The sequence below is a fragment of the Tamandua tetradactyla genome, chromosome 3, assembly GCF_023851605.1.
Source record: "Tamandua tetradactyla isolate mTamTet1 chromosome 3, mTamTet1.pri, whole genome shotgun sequence".
In the NCBI taxonomy this organism is placed as follows: Eukaryota; Metazoa; Chordata; class Mammalia; order Pilosa; family Myrmecophagidae; genus Tamandua; species Tamandua tetradactyla.
In genome coordinates, this window is record NC_135329.1 from 178,156,763 (window position 1) to 178,180,660 (window position 23,898).

Consider the following 23,898-nt stretch of genomic DNA (forward strand, 5'->3'; position numbering starts at 1 on the left):
AAAAATCCTGTTTTGCGTGGTGCACTGGTGGATCAGTGACAGAATTCTCTCCTGCCATGCCAGAGACTTGGGTTCAATTCCTGGAGCCTGCCCATGCAAAAAAAAAAAAAAAAAATCCTGTTTTGAGTTACTTTCAGATTTGACATTCTTTACATGTTTATTGTTCATTAGGTATTTTTTTAAGTTAAAAAACGTTAATTAGATGGTTTGTTCCCAGGTTTCAGCACCTGTATATATATATATATAGAGAGAGAGAGAGAGAGTATAGGTAAAATCTTATCATGCTTCATCAAAGAAAATGATTTTAATGGAATAAGAAAAGTCTAGTGGTTACCAGCTTCTTCCTCATACTGATTGATTTTTCAAAATTATAGCATCAATTTTACCAAATTCAATGTACCTGCAAATATATGATTCAATGCTGTTATTTACTGCTGTTTCTTTCAGGAGTTCTTTGTGGAGCCATTTAATCGAAAAGCACGCCAAGAGAGCTTAAGGTATAATAATGTGCTTAAACAACTTGGCAGTCAGCAGTTAGCCACTCTGAGATGCTGGAAGGCAGTACAGATGTATCTAACATGTGAAAGGGGACCCTGGGCTGAAAGGTATGAATTTATCATTTATTCATTACTGTTTTCTCTTTAAAGTTCAGTTTATGAGTGAATGCTTTTAATTTATTTCAGTCTTTTTTGTGAATTATAGTTCTGAGATCTTTAGAAATTTGTGTGTATATGTTTTTCATCATGTAGTATTTCCTTTCCCTTTTACTCTATGGTAAACTGTTCACTGGACTTTATATTCTTAGTAAATCTTAAATCAGTTTACTTCTGACTCCTTGACACGACCACGATGAGCTAGGGTTAGTGATGCTATTGTATGAATATTTTACAATTAATTTAATTGATCATAATGTCACTTTCACTGAATTGTATTAGTTATTGTAGTCCTTTTGTTTATTATAATCAAAATATGCATAAAATTTATCATTTTAGCCATTTTAAATTATAAATTCAGTAGCATTAAGTGCATTCACAGTGTTAGGCAACCATCATCACTGTCCAACTCCAAATCTTTTTCATCACCCCAAAAGGAAACTCCATACCCATTAAGCAGTCACTCTCCATTCCCCACTATTCCCAACTCCTGACATCCACCAATTTTCTTTCTTTATGGATTTTTCTGTTCTGGATATTTCATATAAATAGATTCATATATTATGTGGCCTTTTGTGTCTGCCTTCTTTTACTTAGCATAATTTTTTCATGATTTTCATAGCTTGATTTTATAGCATCAGTCAGTAGTTTTAATTTGCAGTTCCCTAATGATTAATGTTGTTTCATAAGCACAAATCTTTTCATGTACTTTTTGGCCATTTATATATCCTTTTTAGAGATATGTGTATTTAAAAAGTCCCCATTTTTAAATTGGGTTGTCTTTTTATTGTTGAATTAAGAATTCTCTATATATTCTAGATACTAGCCCTATCAGATATATGATTTGCAAGTATTTTCTCCCATTGAATGATTGTCTGTTTGCTCTTATTGATAATGACCTTTGAGGCACAAAAGTTTTTTATTTTGATGAAGTCCAATTTATCTGTCTTTTCTTTTGCTGCTTGTACTTTGTGTCATGTCTTAAGAAATCATTGCTAAATCCAAGGTCATGAAGATTTATTCCTTTGTTTTCTTCTAAGAGCTTTATAATTTTAGCTCTTATATTTAAGTTTTTGATCAGTTTGGAATTATATTGTCTTCATGTGTAGTAAAAATTATTGCATTTTTAAAAGTTTATTTTGAAATATAAACTCATTGATATAACTGGTTAATAACTTCCATTTATCAGTGAAGGGGAAGGGGTGAAAGGTATCAAGCTATAAATCTGAAAATCCAGGCTCAAATCTTATTTCTGATGCTTAGAAACTACATGGCATTTTGTGCAAACAATTTAGACTCTTGTAGCTTTAGCTCTTCATCCATATACTGCAGCTTTGTATACCCATTTCAGTTTTCTCTCAGGGTTGTTTGTTTCAAATGAGATAAAGAACGTGAAAGGTTTTATAAAACAGTGCTAAACAAACATAAAATACATGACACTTTCTACATTATTTAAATCAACAAATGTTTTGTAACTTTGAGTCTAAAATGTTTACTTGTGTATATTTATAGGAAACAGAATCCAATTCACTGGAAACTAGCTAATGTAGAAAACTATTCCCGCATGAGACTTAAATTGGTGCCAAACTATAACTTCAAAACCCATGAGGAAGCTAGTGCCTTGAGAGACAATCTAGGTGAGTTCTAATGACTGTTTAATTTTTGAATATTGTGAAGGTGTTGGTAGGGTTGGTTATTTTATTAATTGTGTTTAAATTGTTTATTTATGAATGGTGACATTTTACAGTTGAGATTTAGCTATTTGTTATGTAATCAGTATTGTTACTTTTGGCCTAAATCAGGATGACTGCATATTTCAATTGAATGTAATTTTTCAAAGAAAACAATTTTAAAAGTATAAAATTACACTGTACTTCATATGAAATGCTGTGTCTCTTGTATCTGTTATGGTACAATGAATGTCCTTCTCCTTTAGCTTTTCGCTTTCCAAGAACTGAGGCTAATGTTAATGTTAGATATAATTAGAATTCTTAGCAACCCTTTAGGCTTTGCCCTTATAGCCTAATCTTATCGAACTCTGGACCCTTAGTATCATAGATGAGCCAATGTCTTCTTCTAGAATAAAGCCTTTAAAAATGCTTTCCTAGCAAGATTTAAAAACAAACTTTAAGGCTTTTTGTTTTATTTTGTTTTGTTCTGTTCTTAGATTTCTTTAACTCTTTAGAAAGCCCTTCTTTTTTAACCATCTGACTTGATACCTCTACTTTTTTGAAGACTGATATGTGAAATACCCAAAAATGTTGATTGTCAAGAGTCATTGGATGTCATATGTATACTAAATTGTAGTTTTTATGCCATAGGTATCTGTGTACCTTGTGTTCAATGACTAAGGTATAGGTTAAATGACTAGGTTATGGGTTAAATGAGTAACTGATTTTAAATATTACTTTTTAAAAATTGCCTTAAAGGTATCAGTGGCTAAAAGAGTTCAGGGTATCAGTTCCTTAAAGAGTATCAGTAACTAAGAGATTCAAATACTCCTCAGATATAAGATGGCTGAATTATATTATACTGATATTTCTTTTAGTCTCCAGTGTCTTAGAGCAGTTAGAAGTAAGAACCTGAAGTTTTGGAATTGTAACCCATACCAAACTTTGAAATCTGTTCTATAACTACTTGTTAAAATGTACTTTGAAATTTTTTTTTCTGAGTTCTGACTAAGCTTTATTATCCAGAGATTTGTTTTCTAATTTTTTCCAGTAACATTAAAATTTTGAATATATAAAATCAAAAGATTGCTATTTTTATGTTTGCACAAAAAACTGATTTTAAAAAGTCAGTTGTCTAAAGTCAAAATTTTAAAGAAATTTGTTGGAACATAAAAATGAGACAAAATTTTCTGATGGATTCTAATTTTCCACAGTAGTTGATTTAAAACATGTACAAAAGAAGTAAACTATTCTACAAGGAGAATCAGCTTCGACTAATTCATCTTAGAAATTAAAATTTTTAAGATCAAGTTTTAAATATTTCAAAACATACTGTAATATGATCTAATTATTCTTCCAGTTGATTACGAAATGTTAACATAATGTAATTATTCCTGTTATCCAAACTAAAGATTCTAATAACAACATAAGTCCAAATTTGTACTAAGAAGAAATGTAGTACAGATGTTTTAAGTGATGTCTGATTTCATTATAAGTAAAAATACGTCATGGGTGGGCCATGGTGGCTCAGCAGCAGGATTCTTACCTGCCATGCTGGAGACTGGGGTTCGATTCCCAGTGCCTACCCATGCAAAATATTTTTTTAAAAAAATCATAAATATCATATGTCTGTGATTCAGAATATCAAATTACAGCATTTGTTAAAACCATATGTCTATGGCAAGGAAGCAATATTTGGTCTTCTATTAGGATAATAAAGGAAGAACACATGTCTTTTTTAGGGAAGAGAAAGGAATATTAAATGGAAATAATTAGTGAAAAAAATGTCTGGTCTGTAAAATAAAAAGGTCATTGATTGGGGAAAGCAATAATATTACTCTTTCATTAATACTTAAAAGTATTATCCCTATTATTAGGAATAATATAATACCATCTCATTCTTATTTAATATTACAATTATTATATATATGAACACATATATAATTATATGGCCACTGTGTGGTGACTAGGCAATTTTGGAGTAAATCCATAGTCAAGTACTTTGAAATTTATTGCTTTTTTGTATGTATGTTATATTTTATAATAAAAACTGTTAAAAAATGCCTTAATATATCGGTCAGTATGTTGATGCCATAAAACTAATGAAGAGAGGCGTGGTGCCTATCATTGAGGGTCTTACAGCCTAGCTTAGACTAAGCTAAAATAGCTTAGGCACACTAAGTAATTTTCCTTAAAGCAAAATATTGGCCCTGTCCATGATCCAAGCATTTACCCTGAATGTATCTTATATAGGAACAGCAGATAGTACTTAGCTTCTCCTTCCTGTATGTATCTGAGACACTTCACTTTTCTACTTCCTGAAAGTTAGCTATCTTTACTACCCAGCAAACATCTTTGAGGTAAATGACTTCAGCCTAGGAGCTGTTTTAAGTAATTGTGGTCTTTTTTTTTTTTTTTTTTTTAATTAATTTTGCTAAAAAATTCCACCCCAGGATATTCTCTTTTCCTCTCCTTCTCACCCTGCTTCATATGTACAAAGACATCATTTTATGGCCCTTTTTCTTGATGTCAGTTGTTTGAAGCTCAGAAAAAGAAAACGTTATTTGTTTTTTCATATCTCAGCTTTTCTTTTTGCCACTCTTCTACAATAACCACAAGTATAATTTGACAGTAAAACAACAGAAGAAAAATTTCATGCATTTCAAAGTACATAAAGTAGTAAAAAGCCAGTGTCATCAATCTTTTAAAGTACTCTCAGTAATTAACTGCCAAATGTTTTAAGAATTCCTTATTTTTGTCTGCGTAAATATTTCATTAACTGTTAGAATTCAGTTATTTTTTTAAAATATTATTTTGTTTTGTTACACTTACCCCAGTACTGCTTTGTAAGTATCCCATTAAAAGCATATACAATAGTGTTTACATTTTAAGCTAACTACAGTTATAACCATTATTTATAATATTTTTAATGGAAAATTCATTGTGAATCCCTGTAAACAGCTGATTTAGGAGGAAGTGTCTTTTGGAAGACACCTACTTGTAAATTAGAGATTAGAATGGTCAAAAAGAAAGTTATCCCATGCATTGTGCTATATTTAAAGTTTAAAATATTTATTTTTAAAAATGTGACTTAAGGAAAGTTTTTGTCCATATTCTTCATTAGATATACTCTTTGCTGATTGCCCAAGGCAATTGGACTGAATGATTTCCAGTCCTCCCCACTGCTTCTATTGTCTCTGAAGTATTTCGTCTGCTTCTCATATATCTTATATTTTACTGAACAGTATCTTCGTCTATTAACTGTTCAAATTAGAAACTGTAGTGTTATCCATGAGGCATTGCTTATGCCTCTTAATCACCTACACATTTTAGCTCTCCAGGCATAATGTCCTATTAATTCTACCTCTTACATATCTTTTGAATGTTTTTCTTTATTTTCATTCTCTTTTGTATTGCCTTGTCCTGGTTTGGTGCTTGCTTTGTTTTCACAAACTATTAGAATAGTTTTCCACTTGGCTTTCTTGCCTACACTCCCACCCATCCTCAATTCATTCATCAATCTTCCATCATATTTTGAACTTATATCTTACTGCAGTATGTCATCCACCGGCATAAAGTCAATTTTCTATTTGTATCATATAATCCAGACTTCTTTTCAGTTTTTATTGAATTCTCATTCAACACTTAATTTTGCTTTCATTAGAACAAATGAAAAAGCATATTAAGTAGAAATGGTTACTTACTTATTCTAGGTAAAGTGTGAGCCAGTATTTTCCATTATAGAAAGAGGTGTGATCAAAGCAGATTTACACAGAACTATTCAATTGTACTTTAAGTTGATTGATTTCATATATCTGAGCAGGATACCATTTGAGGATTTCAGGGCTGGGATAAAATATAATATTAAATGTTGTGACTTTGTCATCTGTATGTATAGTGTTGTTATTTAGTTATTTAGTATGAATTATTTTGTTTCTCCTAAATGAAATGTCTTTATTCAGATTTAAATATGTAAATATTTTCCAGCCCTACCTAATAAAATTGTGTATATATTTGTATTCTTCTTCTTTTTGTGTCATACATATAATTGAGAAATGAATGTATGATAATAATACCTACCATTTTTTTTCTACTGATTGTGTGTCAGGTACTTCACTATATTACCTTTCATATTTATTACAACCAGTAATCTAATCCATTTCACAGATAACAGATTCACAGGAATTATATAGCTACTAAATCACAGAACAGAATTTAAGTCTAGTTTTTCTACTTCATAGCATGTTCTTTCCATTACACCATCCTAAAAAAAATGTTTAGTTCACAAAATACATTTCATTTATTGCATATGTATATATATACACACACACACACACAGACACACATATTAAATTTCATGTGCTCCAGAAAAGAGCACTCAGTTCTTGATCTGTATGTGTTGTTGTCTAGTTAAAAGACAACTTGTCACACTACTCTTTTAATATTTCTTTAATACCAATGCACGGTAAAATTGTTCTATTATATTAACACAATCAGAATAATTCTCCCTTTTGCTTAACTTTTAGTATACTTCAGAATTAAATATGATCAAAGAGAGTAAATAGTACCATCATTCAACATAGGTACCTTATGTTAAAAACATTTATTCCTTTTTTAACATATATAATAATTTTTAACTTCACCATCAAACATCAGAGATAACACTAAATCATGTATAAAAACTTTTCTAAAAGAGGCACAGGTGGTTCAGTGGTAGAATGCTCACCTTCCATGCCAGAGACCTGGGTTCAATTCCTGGATCATGCACCTAAAAAACGAACAAAAACCTTTCTATAGTAAATTATTTTGCTTTTATCTTAGAATATTAAGTAGCTTTTAACTTATACATATTAGGTTCTTTATGTATTAGTTTTTAATCATATAAGTAACAGTAATAAATTTCAGTCGACCTATAATATAATTACTTTTTCCTCTGTGTTTAATAGCTATCTTGTGTTTAAACAGGTATCCAGCACTCACAGCCTTCCAGTGAGTCACTTCTTTTGGAAGTAGCAAAACAAGTAAAAGTTAGTGAAATGGAGGAGGATAAATTAGAGCTTCCTGAAGAGGACGTAACAGCTAGAGTAAATAGGTATGTATAAGTACTTCAAAGAATTTAAAACGACATTCTCAAAATGAGGAAGATATTTGCTTGAAATTCTTATACTATATTTCCAAGGCCCTACATTTATAAGTAAGCTGCGAGGAGTCTATCAGTGTTACCTAGAACTAATGAAGAAGACTTCTTAGAATTTGGATAACTTGGAATTGGACCTTGAAGTTAGAAAATATTTTTGAACTGAATGATAATGAAAACAACACGTCAAATTTATAGACTACAGCTAAAGCTATGTTTAGATTAAAAGGTACAATATTAAATGTAAACTCAAGCAGAAGGAGAGGAAATTATAAAAATAAAACAAATCTATGAAAGAGAAAATAAAAAGAAACAAAGGAGAGAGCAATGAAAAAAACTTGTTATTAAAAAAAACAAACAAAAAAACATAAACTTCTAGCCAGAGTGATCTGTTAAAAAGAGAGAGAACATAAATTAAAATATCAAGAATGAAAGAGGAAAGATCATTACAAATATTAAAATGTGAAATTAAAATAAATTTGACAACTTAAATGAAATGGACAAATTCCTTGAAAGACAAATTGCCAAAGTTACCCTAAGGAGAAATAGATAACCTGAATAGCCTTCTATCTATTTTAAAATTTTGTATTTGTAGTTTAAAAAACCTACTCTAATTAAATATAAAATATATATCCACTTCCTCATCTCTGTTTGTACTATTATTGTCATATATATTAGACCTTTATATGTTATATGCCCAACAATACGAGTTTTGTAATTACTGTTTTATGCAGTTTATGTTTTTTTGAATCAGTTAAGGGAACAAAAGTGGAAAAATATAAATTATATTTTCTTTCATATTTACTTAATTACCTTGCTTGTGCTCTTTGTGTGGATTAAAATTACCATGCAGTATCCTTTCCTGAAGGACTTCCTTTACTATTTATTTATTTATTTATTTATTTATTTTTCCTAGCAGGTTTTTTTTTCATGGGCAGGCACCGGGAATCAAGCCCAGGTCTCCAGCATGACAGGCAAGAATTCTGCCACTGAGCACCTTCGCACTGCCCTAAGTTTTTTTTATTTTTATTTTTATTGACAAAACATAACAAATACAAACACAAACATTCTTAATATATGAACATTCCATTCTTGGTATATAATCAGTGACTCACAATATCATCACATAGTTGTGTATTCATCACCATGATCGTTTCTTAGAACATTTGCATCACTCCAGAAAAAGAAATAAAAACAAAAAACATGCATACCATGTCCCTTACGTACCATGTCCCTCTCATTGACCACTAGTATTTCCATCTACCCAGTATATTTTAAACTTTGTTCCCCCTATTTTTTTTTCTATTCCCCTTACCACCCTTTCATTGATCACTAGTATTTCAGTCTACTCCATTTATTTTAACATTTGTTCCGCCCATTATTTATTTGTTTTTCATCTATATGTTTTACTCATCTGTCCATACCATAGATAAAAGGAGCATCAGACACAAGGTTTTCACAATCACGCAGTCACGTTGCAAAAGCTATATCATTATGCAATCATCTTCAAGAAACATGCCTACTGGAACACAGCTCTACAGTTTCAGGCACTTCCCTCTAGTCTCTCTAATATACCTTAAACTAAAAAGGGAATATCTTTATAATGCATAAGAATAACCTGCAGGATAACCTCTCAACTCTGTTTGAAATCTCTCAGTCACTGACACTTTATTTTGTCTCATTTCTCTCTTCCCCCCTTTCAGTCAAGAAGGTTTTCTCAATTCCTTGATGCTGAGTCCCAGCTCATTCTAGGATTTCTGTCCCACATTGCCAGGGAGGTTTACATCCCTGGGAGTGATGTCCCATGTAGAGAGGGGAGGGCAGTGAGTTTGCTTGCCGTGTTGGCTGAGAGAGAGATAGGCCACATCTGAGCAACAAAAGAGGTTCTCTGGGGGTGACTCTTAGGCCTAATTTTTAGTAGGCTTAACCTATCCTTTGTGGGGAAAAGTTTAATATGAACAAACCCCAAGATTGAGGGCTCAGCCTATTGATTTGGTTGTTCCCACTGCCTATGAGAATATCAGGAATTCTCCAAATGGGGAAGTTGAATTTTCCCCCTTTCTCACCATTCCCCCAAGGAGACTTTGCAAACATTTCTTTATTCACTGTTCAAATCACTCTGAGATTTATTGGAACATCACACTGGAGAAACCTACAAAATCTTATGTCCTTCCTGTTTCTTTTAAGGCTGGTCTGATAGCCTCAAATTCTCTTTGTTATTTGGAGAGGTCTTTATTTTGCTTTTTTCCCCCCACTCTCTAAATGATTGAGATATACTCCTCATAATGCAAAATTCAGCACTTTAAAGTGTATGTTTAGTACACTAAACAGTCATGTTTAGTATATTCACTATCTTTTGCAACATCACCGCCATCTGATTCCAGAGTATTTCTATCACCAAAGGGAAATTTTGTACCTATTAGCAGTCAGTTTCAGTTTTTCCCTTCCAGCATCCCCTGGCAACCATTGTTCAAGCTTTTTGTGTGTATGGATTTGGTTATTCTGGAGTTTTTATGTAAATGGAATAATAAAATATTTAATCATTTATGTTTGGCTTCTCTCACTTAATGTAATTTTTTTTTAATGGTTCACCCATGTTGTAGCATCAATCAGTAGTTCATTCCCTTTTATGGCTGAATAATATTCCTTTATATGGATATGCCATATTTTGTTTATCCATTTATAAATGAATGGACATTTTGGTTGTTTCCATTTGGGGGCTATTATGAATAATGTTACTTTGAGCATTCACGTGTCAGTGTTTGCTTGAACACCTATCTTTAATTCTTTGGGTTATATACTTAGGAGTGGAATTAATTGTAGGGCCATATGGGGATGCTATATTTAACTTTTTGAGGAACTGCCAAACTGTCTTCCACATGTTACATTCCACCAGCTATGTTTGAGGGTTCCAATTTCTCCAGATCTTCCCCAACTCATTATTATTATTATTACTATTAATATTATTACTATTGCCATCTCAGTGGGTTTGATTTGCATTTCTTTAATGACTAATGATGTTGAACATCTTTTCAAGTGCTTATTGTCCATTTACATATCTTCTTTGGTGAAATATCTATTTAAAATTTTTATCCATTTTTATTGGATTATTTTTTATTTTGAGTTGTAAGACTTCTTTATATATTGTATATAAAGAATATAGACTAATAGACTAATAATAGATAATAGTCTATAATAGATAATAATGGATAATAGACCCTTATCAGATATGTGATTTGCAGATATGTTTTACCATTTGAATGGTTGTCTTTTCAGTTTCTTTATGATGCCCTTTGAGACATGAAAGTTTTTAATTTTGATGAAGTCTGATTTTCTATTTTTTCCTTGGTCGCTTAGGTTTTTGGGTCGTTCTTAAGAATGCATACATAATCCAAAGTTATACAAATTTGCTCCTTTTTTTATTAAGAATTTTATACTTTTAGCTCATACGTTTAGGTCTTTGATCCATTTTGAGTTAATTTTTGTATATTATCTGAGGTAGTAATCCAAATTCATTCTTTTGTGTGTGGATATCCAGTTGTCCCTGTACAGTTACCTTGACTTTTTTTTTTTTCAATTTCCAATGTGTTTATTTATTTATTTTTATTTTTGTTTATTAATTTTAAAAAAACAACAACAAAGAAAAACATTCTTAACATGTGATCATTCCATTCTACACATATAATCAGTAATTCAAAATATCATCACATAGTTGCATATTCATCATCATGATCATTTCTTAGAACATTTGTAGTTACCTTGACTTTTGAATAATAGTTTTGCTGAATATAGAATTCTTGGTTAACATTTTTTTCTTTCTGCATTTGAATAAATCATCCCACTTGCTTTCTCAACCTCGTTTCTGAGGAGAGACGAGTATGCTATTCTTATTATGATTCTATGGTATATGATGAGTTTTTCTCTTGCTATGTTCACATTTTTCTTTTGTCTTTGATTTTCAACACCTTGGCTGTGAAATGGACAGCTGTGGATATCTTTATGTTTATTCTATTTGAAATTAATTGAGCTTCCCACATATGTAGATTAAAAAGCCTTTCAACAAATCTGGGAAGTTTTCAACCATTATTTCTCTAAGTTATTTTTCTATCTCTTCTCTCTCTCTCCTCTCCCTCCTTTCTACCTCTCCGCTCCTTCTCTCATTTCTATTTCATATACTTCTCTCATTCCTAGTTCATATATGTTATTTTGTTTGATGGTGACTCTCTGTGGGCTTTCATTTGTTTGATTCTTTTTGCTTTGTGTTTCTCACGTTGAACAGTTTATACTCATCAGTCTTTAAGAGTTTGTTTTTTTTTTTTAATCTTCCAGTTCAAAAATATTGAGTCCATCTGGCTCATTTTTCATTGTGGCAATTGTAGTTTGTCAACTCCAGAATTTCCATATATATAATTTTTATGTCTTTATTGATTTTCTCTATTTCATTAGGCTTTGTTATCATAATTTACTTACTTTAAATTTAGTTTCCTTTAATTCTTTAAGCGTGTTTATAATAGCTAGTTTGTAGTCTTTGCTAGGTCCAAATCTGAGCTTTCCTCGAGTCAGTTTTCTTTTTACTGCTTTTTGGGTATCCATATGGCTCACATTTTCCTTTTTCTTTGCATGTCTTGTAATTTTTTGTTGAAATTTGTATATTTTTGATAATAAATTGTAGCCACTCTGATTTCTGATCCCCTCTATTTTTCTGTTTGTGTTTGTTTGCCCAAACTAACTCTATGGTGTCTGTTTCACTTGCAGTGTGTTTCTTCTGATGTGTCTGCTCAGTGTTTTGTGTGTGTGTGTTTTTTCTTAGTTGATTTTACATTTAAGCTTGGCCTTCAAAGGTTGCCCCTGAGTCAGTATACCATTAGTAGACAGCTGATTAGTGATTTAAGGTTGTGTTTAACCCCTTAATTCAGTAATATTGCCACCTTTTGCTAATGGGTCTGTATGTGGCTAAGGACTACATTCAAAATTCATACAATTCACATATCTTCCCTGGCTTTTACTTTGTGTTCATCAAGCCTCATATTCAGCCAAAGAGTAGCTCAGTAGGACCCTTTTCACTTTCTCCTTAGCATGCATGCAGCCCTTCCTAGGTACAAGTTAGTCTGTAAGGATACCAAGAATAAGTAGGATTTTATCAGGTTCCACTTGAGCTGTCTCTTCCCTTGTATCGTCCTGTTAAATTTCTGGTTTGTCTGCTGGTATGTACGTCTTACCCCATCAGTATCTCAGCCTGCAGCTAGGTATGATTTTGGCCCTCCCTTATTGCTTACCAGTTTGCTGTTGTTTTTGACAATACTTCTGGGTATGGACTTTTCTAATTCTGCTCAAAGTCATCTCCCTCTGAAAGCAGAGCTGCCAGTCCTCACGGCCTGTGTTACTCTGGTAGAACTTCAATGTCATGGAGTTGTGGGAAGGGGGAGTATAAACAACCCCAGGCTAAAACACCATAGATGCCTGCTATTCTTACTGAAATTATGCAGATATTCATGAATAAATGCTTCTCGATTGGTTGTATACCTTTGGTGAATTTTTAGAGTCTTTAAATGTTGTGGGAGAGGATTTTCCAAGCTCCTCATATAGCTATTCCAGAAGTCCCGCCCTTCTGTGGATATTTTCAAAATCAACTTTAAATCATTAACAAATAATCTCTCCCCTTTCTTCCCTTTTCTGCCTAAATTATCATAATTTGGACTTCGTATACATTTTGAAGACATAATAAATGTTATGTAATTATATTATCCCTTCCTATTGGCAATGCAGTCTTTATAATTAAATCCCAAGTAAACAATTCGTTCTGAATATCAGATTGTTTGAATTTTAGACAAAACATAGCAAAATTGCTTTTAAACTTAATATTATGAATTGGTCAATAATTTGTCTTTGTTGACATTAACAGGATTTTTCTTCATATTATATTATTTTTTAACCTTTTTATTACATAGTATAACACATGTACAAAGCAAAGAAATTAAAAAAGCAATAGTTTTCAAAGCACTCTTCAACAAGTAGTTACAGGACAGATCCCAGAATTTGTCATACCATACGAGCCTCTCAGATTTTTCCTTCTAGCTGCTCCAGAATATAGGAAGCTAGAAGGCTTAAATATTTTTTATCACCACAATAGACTTTTTTCCTTCTTTTTTTTGAAAAATAGCATGTATACACAAAAGCAATAAATTTCAAAACACAGCACCGCAATTAGTTGTAGAATATATTTCAGAGTTTGACATGGGTTATAATTCTACAACTTTAGGTTTTTACTTCTAGCTGCTCTAAGATACTGGAGACTAAAAGAAATATCAATTTAATGATTAAGCAGTCATATTCATTTGTTAAATCCTGTCTTCTCTGTATAACTCCATCACCTTTGATCTTTCTGTCCCTCTCTTTAGAGGTGTTTGGTCTATGGCCACTCTAACCTTTTCATATTGGAAGGGTCTGTCACTAATATGGGGTAGGGAGATGGAACTATCTGATGTTCTGGAGAGGCTGGATCCTCTAGGTTTTAGGACTTATCTGGCCCAGGGACCCATCCGGAGGTTGTAGGTTTCTGGAAAGTTACTCTAGTGCATGGCACCCTTGTAGAATCTTCTATTTTGCCCTAGGTATTCTTTAGGATTGGCTGGAATGGTCCTGGTTGGAAGTTGGCAGGTTATGACAGGTAGCAAGGTCTAACTGAAGCTTGCATAAGAGCAACCTCCAGAGTAGCCTCTCAACTCTATTTGAGCTCTCTTTGCCACTGATACTTTATTAATTACACTTTTTCCCCCCTTTTGGTCAAGATTGATTGTATAGTGCTAGGGCCGGATTCATCCCTGGGAGTCCTCTCCCATGTCGCCAGGGAGCTCTTCACCCCTGGATGTCATGTCCCACATAGTAGGGAGGGCTATGATTTCACTTGCAGAGTTGGGCTTAGAGAGAGTGACGCCACATCTGAGCAACAAAACAGGTTCTCCAGAATTAACTCTTAGGCATACCTAGGATTTTTCTTCATATTATTTTAATAAATATTTTAGATTTCCTTGCTTATTTTTAGTAATGGGGAGGTAGTTATATAAGTAGCTATCTTGGGGATGCTAGTCATTTTTTTAGTTGGGATTTTATTTTTATTTTCTTGGGTTTCTAGTAAATTCAAATGTCCTGCTCATTGATTTTATTCTGACAAACAAAATCTCTTTCTCTTATTAAATGTAAACAGATTCCAGATATATGTTCTTTTAGATTACTTATTGCTCCATTCCATCATTATAAATATTGGAAGTTCTTATTCTTTCCAATAGTTCTTAAATTCATTAAAACATATTTTTAAAAGTAAATGGTTGCAATATTACCAGCTAAGATGGTTATACTTCCAGAACGTCCTCATGGAAATGCTTTGGAAGCTAAATTAGACTTAAGCATTGTTATTCTGGAGGTGAGGCAGATGTAAAATATGTAGAACCAAAGAGTAGCTGGCTTGAAGGATTTATGTGAGTTACAGTCTGGGCCCAATAGGAGTTCCAATTTCTATACTTGGCAGTCAGAAATCACCTAGGCCATCAGCTACCCCTTCCACCCCACCCCTTCCAACAAATGTAAATAACAACAGTCCTGCTAATACTAGGTGACTTGACTTTAAGTAAGGTCTGGCAGTAACAGTTGTTTGTTTAACCTTTAGTTCCATTGTCAGGGAAAGGGTATGATGATGGTCTCATTTTAGTTGCTCTTGAAAATTCTCATTTTACAGTTTAAGAACCTTAATTAGTACTTCTAATAATTATTTATAAAGCACCACTAATACAATAATGTATTCACCTATTCAGATATTTCCTGGATCTTATCATGTCTCCTAAAATATTGCTAAAATGATATTTTGTATGTTTGACCTGTTTTCTGTCAGTAGTACTAAAGATGCCATTCTATTTTGTTTTAATGAGTCATATACAATTAAAATGTAAAGTATATTGCTAATGAAATTGAATCAGTAAGTAATAAAAATATTGGACAATATGTAATTTAATGCATGGTGGAATATTTCTTGTAGATAATTCAAATACTTTATCTTAAATATTTATTGTACAGGCATGAGATTTTTATTTGAATATGGTTTTCTTTCCATGTAAGTAAAATATAATGTTTTGGGTTTTTGTTTGTATCTTTTTTTAAGTGATGAGAAAGAAGAACAGGATCAAAAAGAAAAATTGGTATTGACAGAAGACTGTGAACTTATTACAATAATTGATGTGATTCCTGGAAGATTAGAAATTACTACTCAAAACATTTACTTTTATGATGTCAGCATTGAAAAAGAAGGTGAGGCGTTCTGGGAAAATAATTTCTGTTTCTCAATAATTAAGTATCCAGTTTATCTGTCATGAATGAGGAGAAGAAGAAAGCAATAAGATGGGACTATGAAATTGTGACCTATCATGTAACAAGAAAAATGGACAATCAGTTTTATGTTAAATTTATTATTAAGCAGTATGTTGAAGGGAATGCTTTTATATTTATTATTAGTCTATTTCAGAAGGGTTGGCAAGAGGGAATTAATATAAATCTGTTGTCAGATATTACCTTAATTTTATCATTTCCTTGCATGCATAGTTTTCCCTATAGTTTTCTTACCTAATCCTTTATTGTTAATGAAAGGATTATTAAATATAAGACACTAAAATAAAGAGAAAGAAACAATATTTCTAAGATGTAATGTTCAGAATTATTCTCTATTCTTGATGGAAAGGCAGTAGAACAGCTGTATATTTTTTAGTAGTTTTTTTTTTTTTAAGAGAAATAGGTTTACGGAAAATTCATGCAGAAAATACAGAGTTCCCATAAGCCACCCTGTTATTAACACCTTGCATTAGTGCTTTTGTACAACTGTTACAATTCATGAAAGAACCTTTTTATTTGGACTATTTATAATTTTCCATCATTTACAATAGAGTCCACTGTTTGTGTTGTGCAAACCTGTTTTTTTTTACATATGTATTCTAGTAACATATATACAACTTAAAATTTCCCCTTTCAACTGAATTGTAATATGTAATTCAATGCTGTTAATTCATTCAAAGTGTTGTGCTACCATCACCACCCTTCACTGTAAGAACTTTACAGTCAAACTAAATAGAAACTGTACAATTTAAGCATTAATTACCCATTCCTTATACTTACCCCATCTCCTGGTATCCTATATTCCAGATTCTGACTCCACATGACTTTGCTTATTCTAATTATTTCATGGTCTTAGTAGTTTTAAAAGAAACTCAATTTAATCATCCATTAAATTTAATAAATGGTTTTTACTTAATGAAAGTTGAATTGTTTTTTCCTATGTGCTATTCTTGTTAGGAACTAGAACATATTTTCTGCATAGTTTGAGTAACATTATACAGCACCTCAGTCAGACATTTCTTCTCTTTTCAGGTGTAGGGTTTGATTTCAAGTGGCCTCACTCTCAAGTTCGAGAGATTCATTTGCGGCGTTACAATCTTAGGAGGTCAGCTCTTGAGATTTTTCATGTCGACCAATCCAACTACTTTCTCAACTTCAAAAAGGAGGTATGTAAATTGCCCTTTTTGGACACCCTGACATATACCTTTCCTGCCAGTAAAAGAAAAAAACACACATACCTGGGGAACTAAGCAGTATAAGAATTTTTGTTGGGATTTATTTATATTTCGTTGGTGCGATGGTGATGGTTGTCAGTTTTTAAATATATAAATATAAATACACTATATGTAGATAAAGAAATCAGTAGAATATTTCATGTCAGCCAGTATGTACCTCACAATATCCAATTGTGAAGTAATATGCAATATATATGATATGACTGGATTCATGAAAATTAGGTTGGGCTCAAATTCAGCAATAATGGGGCACGTCTTTCTTTTAGGAATAAAATAAATTATTAAATTTTAACTGGTTGAGGGCATAGGCTGTATAGGCAGATTACCTGGATTTATGTACCAGCTCCACCACTAACTTTGGCAATTTACTTAGATTGCCTGTACCAACCTTCCTTCCATCTTTTATTCACTCAGGGTTAGACTTGCATTATAGTCTTACAGGTTTTTCTACCTTGTCTGACTCCCTCCCTGTTTTTCTCTCTCAAGTATCTTCCCTAATAAAATCCTTGCATGCTCCTTTCTGTCTTGGCATTATCTTTTCTGACGAGTCAGATTAATGCAGTTATTAACTAGACCCAGTTCAGACATTTTTTTTTAATGTAAATATAACATATATACAAAAAAAGTAATAAATTTCCATGTACATTTAAAGAAGTAGTTATAGAACAGATTTTAAAACTTTGGCAAGGGTTACAGTTCCAGGATTTTTCTTTTTTTCTTCTGTCTGCTCCAAGACACTAGAGACCAAAGAAATAGCAATATAATGATTCAGCAGTCATACTTACTTGTTAAATCCTATCTTCTCCATTATACTCTTCCTTCTCTTTTTTTTTCCTTTTTTGTGAAAAATAACATGTATACAAAAAAAACAATAAATTTCAACGTACATTGCAACAATTAATTGTAGAACAGATTTCAGAGTTTGGTATGGGTTATGATTCCACAATTTTAGGTTTTTATTTCTAGCTGCTCTAAGGTACTGGAAACTAAAGGAAATATCAATATTATGTCTCAGCAATCACACTCATTTCCTAAACCCGACGTTCTCTGTATAACTCCACCATCACCTTTGTTCTTTCTCCCATTCTTTAGAGGTATTTGGGCTATGTCCATTCTAACTTTTTCATGTTGGAAGGGGCTGTCCGTAGCATGGGATAGGGGGATGGAACTAGCTGATGTTGTGGAAAGGCTGGACCCTCTGCATTTCAAGACTTATTTGGTCCAGGAACCCATCTGGGGCTTGTAGATTTCCAGAAATTACCCTAGTGCATGGAACCATTGCAGAATCTTGTATAATGCTCTAGGTATTCTTTAGGATTGGCCCAAATGGTTTTGGCTGGGGTTTGGCAAGTTAGTAGCAATGTCTAACTAAAGTTTACATAAGAGTGACCTCCAGAGTAGCCTCTCGACCCTATTTGAACTGCCTCAGCCACTAATACCTTATTTGTTACATTTCTTTTCCCCGTTTCTGTCGGGATGGCATTGTTGATCCCACAGTGCCAGGGCCAGGCTCATTCCTGGTCAGACAATTTTATTTTTAACATTTTATATTGAGAAATATAACATATATACAAAAAAGGAAAAAGCAATAATTTTCAAAGTACACGCCAATAAGCAGCTATGGAACAGATTTCAGAGTTTGGTGTGGGTTCCCATTCTGCACTTTCCGGTTTTTCCTTCTAACTGCTCCAAAACACTGAAGGCTAAAAGAAATATCAATATAGTGATTCAGCAGTCATAGTCATTTGTTAAATCCTATCTTCTCTGTTATAACTCATCCTTCTCCTCTGATCCTTCTCCCACTGTATAAGGATCCTTGGCTATGCTCTTTTTAACTTTTTCATGTTGAAAAGGGGTGTCAATATATAGGATGGGGTTTTGCAATTAGTTGATATTCTTGGAGAGGCTGGCCACTCAGGGTTTCAGGGCTTATCTAGCCTAGGAACCCTCTGGAGGTAATGGGTTTTAGGGAAAGTAAACTTAGTGCATGAGAGTTTTATAGAGTCTCAGAGCCCTAGGTGTTCTTTAGGGTTAATAGGCATGATGTTGATTGAGGTTTAGTAAACTTTCAATTAGCTGAAGCTTGTATAAGAGTAGCCTCCAGGTTAACCTCTCTGTTGCTTCCTGTGAAACGGAGCTCGAATGATATTAAGGAATGACGAGATAGGAAGGAAGGGAGAAAGGGAGGGAGGGAGGGAGGGAGGGAGGGAGGGAGGGAGGGAGGGAGGGAGGGAGGGAGGGAGGGAGGGAGGGAGGGAGGGAGGAAGGAAGGAAGGAAGGAAGGAAGGAAGGAAGGAAGGAAGGAAGGAAGGAAGGAAGGAAGGAAGGAAGGAAGGAAGGAAGGAAGGAAGGAAGGAAGGAAGGAAGGAAGGAAGGAAGGAAGGAAGGAAGGAAGGAAGGAAGGAAGGAAGGAAGGAAGGAAGGAAGGAAGGAAGGAAGGAAAAAAAGATGGATGGGATCAGGGGGTCTGAAGCTTAGCAATAACAGACAACAGACAACTTTACTCTTAACTAGTTCCTGCTTATATGCAGCAGGGTTTAGGTGACTAAAAGCATGCATACATTTCATCAAAAAACAGAGTGCCTACTTATCAGTATATTACTCTACATACAAGAGATAGCTAAGAAGACCTTGGGGCTTAAGAAAAAACAAACATTCTCTCCCTCTCAGGCTGTCCTCCAATTAAGCAGATAGCAGTCTCCACAGTTTATTGCCAATAAATTCCGCAGGTTTTCCATTAACCCTGGCTCTTACACCTCTTTTTATTGTATAATATAACATGTATACAAAGCAAAGAAAGAAAAAAGTAATAGTTTTCAAAGCACTCTTCAACAGGTATTTAAAGGACAGATCCCAGAGTTTGTCATGGGCTACTATACCATCCTCTCAGATTTTCCCTTCTAGGTGCTCCAGAATATAGGTGGCTAGAAGGAATAAATATTTTTTTATCATCTTAATAGACCTCTTTTTTTGTGAAGAATAACATATTTACAAAAAAGGAATAAATAGGGTGCACGGGTAGTTCAGTGGTTAGAATGATCACCTTCCATGTGGGAGATCCAGGTTCAATTCCCGGACCATGCACCCCCCCACCCCCCGCAAAAGAAGAAATTTCAAAGCACAGTACAACAAGTAGCTGTAGAACAGATTTCAGAATTTGCTATGGGTTACAATTCCAAAATTTTAGGTTTTTACTTCTAGCTGCTCTAAGATACTGGAGGCTAAAAGAGATATCCATTTAATGATTCAGCAATCATATTCATTTGTTAAACTCTACTTTTTCTGTGTAACTTCATCATTACCTTTGATCTTTCTAACCCACTCTTTAGGTGCATTTGGGCTATAACCATTCTGATTTTTCCATGTTGGCAGAGGCTGTCAATAATATGAAGTAGGGTGATGGAACTAGCTGATGTTCTGGAGAGGCTGGGCCCTCCAGGTTTCAGGACTTAACGGTCCAGGGACCCATCTGGAGGGTATAGATTTCTGGAAAGTTACCCTAGTGCATGGAACCTTTGTAGAATCTTATATATTGCCCTAGATGTTCTTTAGGATTGACTAGAAGGCTTTTGGTGGAGGGTTGGCAAGTTATGATAGGTAGCAGTGTCTAACTGAAGCTTGCATAAGAGTGACCTCCAGAGTAGCCTCTCAACTCTGAACTCTCTCAGCCAGTGATACTTTGTTAGTTACACTTCTTTTCTCCCTTTTGGTCAGAATGGAATTGTTGATTCCATGGTGCCAGGGCTGGACTCATCTCTGGGAGTCATTTCCCACACCACCAGGAAAACTTTCATCCCTGGATGTCATGTCCCACATAGGGAGGGCAATAATTTTACTTGCAGAGTTGGGCTTAGAGAGTGAGGTCATATCTGAGCAACAAAAGAGGTCCTCTTGAAGTAACTCTTAGGCATACCTATAGGTAGGCTAAGCTTCTCTGCTATCTATGTAAGCTTCACAACAGTAAGCCTCAAGATCAAGGGCTTGGCCTATTGATTTGGGTGTCCCTAATGTTTGACATAGTATCAGGAGATTCTCTTATGGTAAAGTTTAATTTATTTCTCCCATCCTTCAAGGAACTTTGCCAATACTTTTTGATTATCTGCTTAATGTATTCTAGGATTTATCCAGGCATTACATTAAGCTATACAGGATTAAAGGCCCTCATTCTTATTCTGGGCTCCCTGTGTTTCAGTTGTTCAAATGAGCTATCCAGACAGGTTGAGTTAGATTATGTGCAACAGAAAATTTAGGTTCCAGACAAAATAAACCTTTCTTCCTTTGGTCTCAAAGAGTAGGCACAGTTCTAAAATATAGACAATATCTTCCTTTCCCCTGTGTTCTGAATTACCTTAATCCCAACATCATCAGTTTCATGCTTATATCTAAATACCAGGTTATAAATATATAAAGCAGCATCTCAAATCCAGAAATAATAATTACCACTGTGGACTAAATGTGTCTGCTATAAGAGCTTACAGTCTAGACCCCTGTCTTATAAGCATTTTCTAAAGGAGACCATACAATACTTGTTCTTTTGTTTCTGGCTTATTTTGCCTCACCAAATGTCTCACAGGTTCATTCACATCATTGCATGCCTCACAACTTCATTCCTTTTTGTAGCAACAATATTTGATCATATGTATACACCATCATTTGTCAATCTACCTCTCAGTCAGTGTGTCCTTCAGCCACCTGCATTCATTAGGCATCATGTATAATGCACAAAGTCCACAGTCCATCAACACCCTCAATTTTAGATAATTTTATTGTTCCCAAGAGAAAGATATCTAATAAACACACCCTAACCAAATAGGAAATCTAAACCTCCCCTTAACTCTTGTCCCTCCCCCCATTATTTACCACTGCTGTTGCTGTGGTACTGCTGACATTTTCCTGTTAAAAATAGCCCTAATCATGTAATAGCAGTTTTCCCTCTATACCCTGACTTAAACACTCTGTACTCTTTGACCTTTGAAGTACAGCATAGGCCTTTACAACCCCTTTTAATCATGTTCACCTTCAGTATGGTAATAGTACTTATAGACCCACTAGAGAACCATCTTCATTTCTGTCTCTTCCCTTACATTAGATTTCAACCTCTTTAGCTAACTGTTTACCCATTTCTAGCTTCTACGTGTCTCTACATCGCCTATATTCTGTCTTATAAGCCTCTGATTTTACCTTTACCATGGTCATAAAAAAAGAATCATAAAGATCTATCTTTTGGGTCTGGCTTATTTCACTCAGCATTATATCCTCAAGGCTCATCCATCTTGTCATGTGCTTCAGGGCATCATTTCATCTTATTGTTGCATAATATTCCATCATATGTGTATATACCACATTTTGTTAATCCACTCGTCTGTTTATGGGCATTTGGATTGTTTTCATCTTTTGGCAATTGTGAGTAATGCTGTTATAAACATTGGTGTACAAATATCTGTTTGTGTCACTGCTTTCAGCTCTTCTGTGTATATACCAAGTAGTGATATTGCTGGGTCATAGGGCAACTTGATATTTAGTTCCCTAAGGAAACGCCAAACTGTCTTCCTAGAAGCTGTACCATTATACATTCCCACCAGCAATGCATAAAAGTCCCAGTTTCTCCATATCCTATGCAACATTTGTAGTTTCCTCTTTGTCTGATAGCAGCCATTCTTATGGGCGTGAGATATCTCATTGTAGTTTTGATCTTCATTTCCCTTATAACTAATGAAAATGAGCATCTCTTCATGTACTTTTGAGCCATCTGTATTTGCTCTTCAGAAAAAAATGCCTATTCATATCTTTAGCCCATTTTATAATGGGTTGTTTGTTCTTTTGTTCTTGAGTTCTGTGATTTCTTTATGTATATAGGATATCAATGTCTGATGTGTGATTTCCAAGTATTTACTCCCATTAAGTTAGCTGCCTCTTCACCTTTTTGACAAAGTCTTTTGAGGTGCAGAAGCATTTGATTTTGAGGAGTTCCCATTTAACTGTTTTTCTTTTGTTGCTTGTGCTTTCAGTGTAAATTTCAGGAAGCTACCTCCTATTACTAGGTCTAGAGAATGTTTCCCTACATTTTCTTCTGGAGGCTTTATGGTACTTGTTCTTATATTTAGGTGTTTGATCCACTTTGAGTTAATTTTTGTATAGGTTGTAATGTAAGGGTCCTCTGTCATTCTTTCGGCTATTGATATCCAGTTCTCCCATGCCCATTTACTGAAAAGACTATTTTGTCCCAGTTCAGTGGATTTGGAGGCCTTGTCAAAAATCAGTTGACCGTAGATTTTGTAGTCTATTTCTGCACTCTCGATTTAATTCCATTGGTCAGTGCTTCTGTTTTTGTGCCAGTACCATGCTGTTTTGACCACTGTGGCTTTATAATAATTTTTAAAAATTAAAAATCTACTGTTGTGTGTGTGTCTAATATTTTTTTATTTAGTCTACAGCATCTTTAATCTCTGTGATATCTGCTAGTTTTTCTATTCTTTCACATTCCTCTTTATGCTCTTCTAGTGTCTTCTTGATCTCCTTTATGTCATTAGCCATCCCATTTATTTTATTTAGTGGAACATCTTTGATTAGTTGCTCGAACGTCTGGGTTTCCTCTGGTGTTTTAATTTGGTCATTAGGCTGGGCTGTATCTACCTACATCATGATGTACTTAGTGATCTTCTGTTGTCTTCACAGTATGTAAATATCTTGATTGATTTACTTTGGAAGTTGATCTTCAGTAGTCTAAAGCCCTGTATTTTTAGGATGTATGTGGAGCAGGAAACAGGGCATGGGGCAAGCATAACAATGTGGTGATGCTTTGCAGGGCAGGTATGCGGTGCAGGTTG

General features: G+C 33.9%; 1 protein-coding gene across 20 annotated transcripts in view; it reads left to right on the forward strand.

Annotated features, from left to right (window-relative positions):
- NBEAL1 (neurobeachin like 1) overlaps positions 1 to 23,898 on the forward strand; it is a 312,588-nt gene that overhangs the window by 226,710 nt on the left and 61,980 nt on the right. For all 20 annotated transcript variants that reach the window (XM_077154757.1, XM_077154758.1, XM_077154760.1 and 17 more), the window contains 5 exons: positions 448 to 605; positions 2,166 to 2,290; positions 7,289 to 7,415; positions 15,613 to 15,758; positions 16,869 to 17,002. In XM_077154757.1, the coding sequence (XP_077010872.1) occupies positions 448 to 605; positions 2,166 to 2,290; positions 7,289 to 7,415; positions 15,613 to 15,758; positions 16,869 to 17,002 (690 nt within the window). The remainder of the gene's footprint in view (positions 1 to 447; positions 606 to 2,165; positions 2,291 to 7,288; positions 7,416 to 15,612; positions 15,759 to 16,868; positions 17,003 to 23,898) is intronic.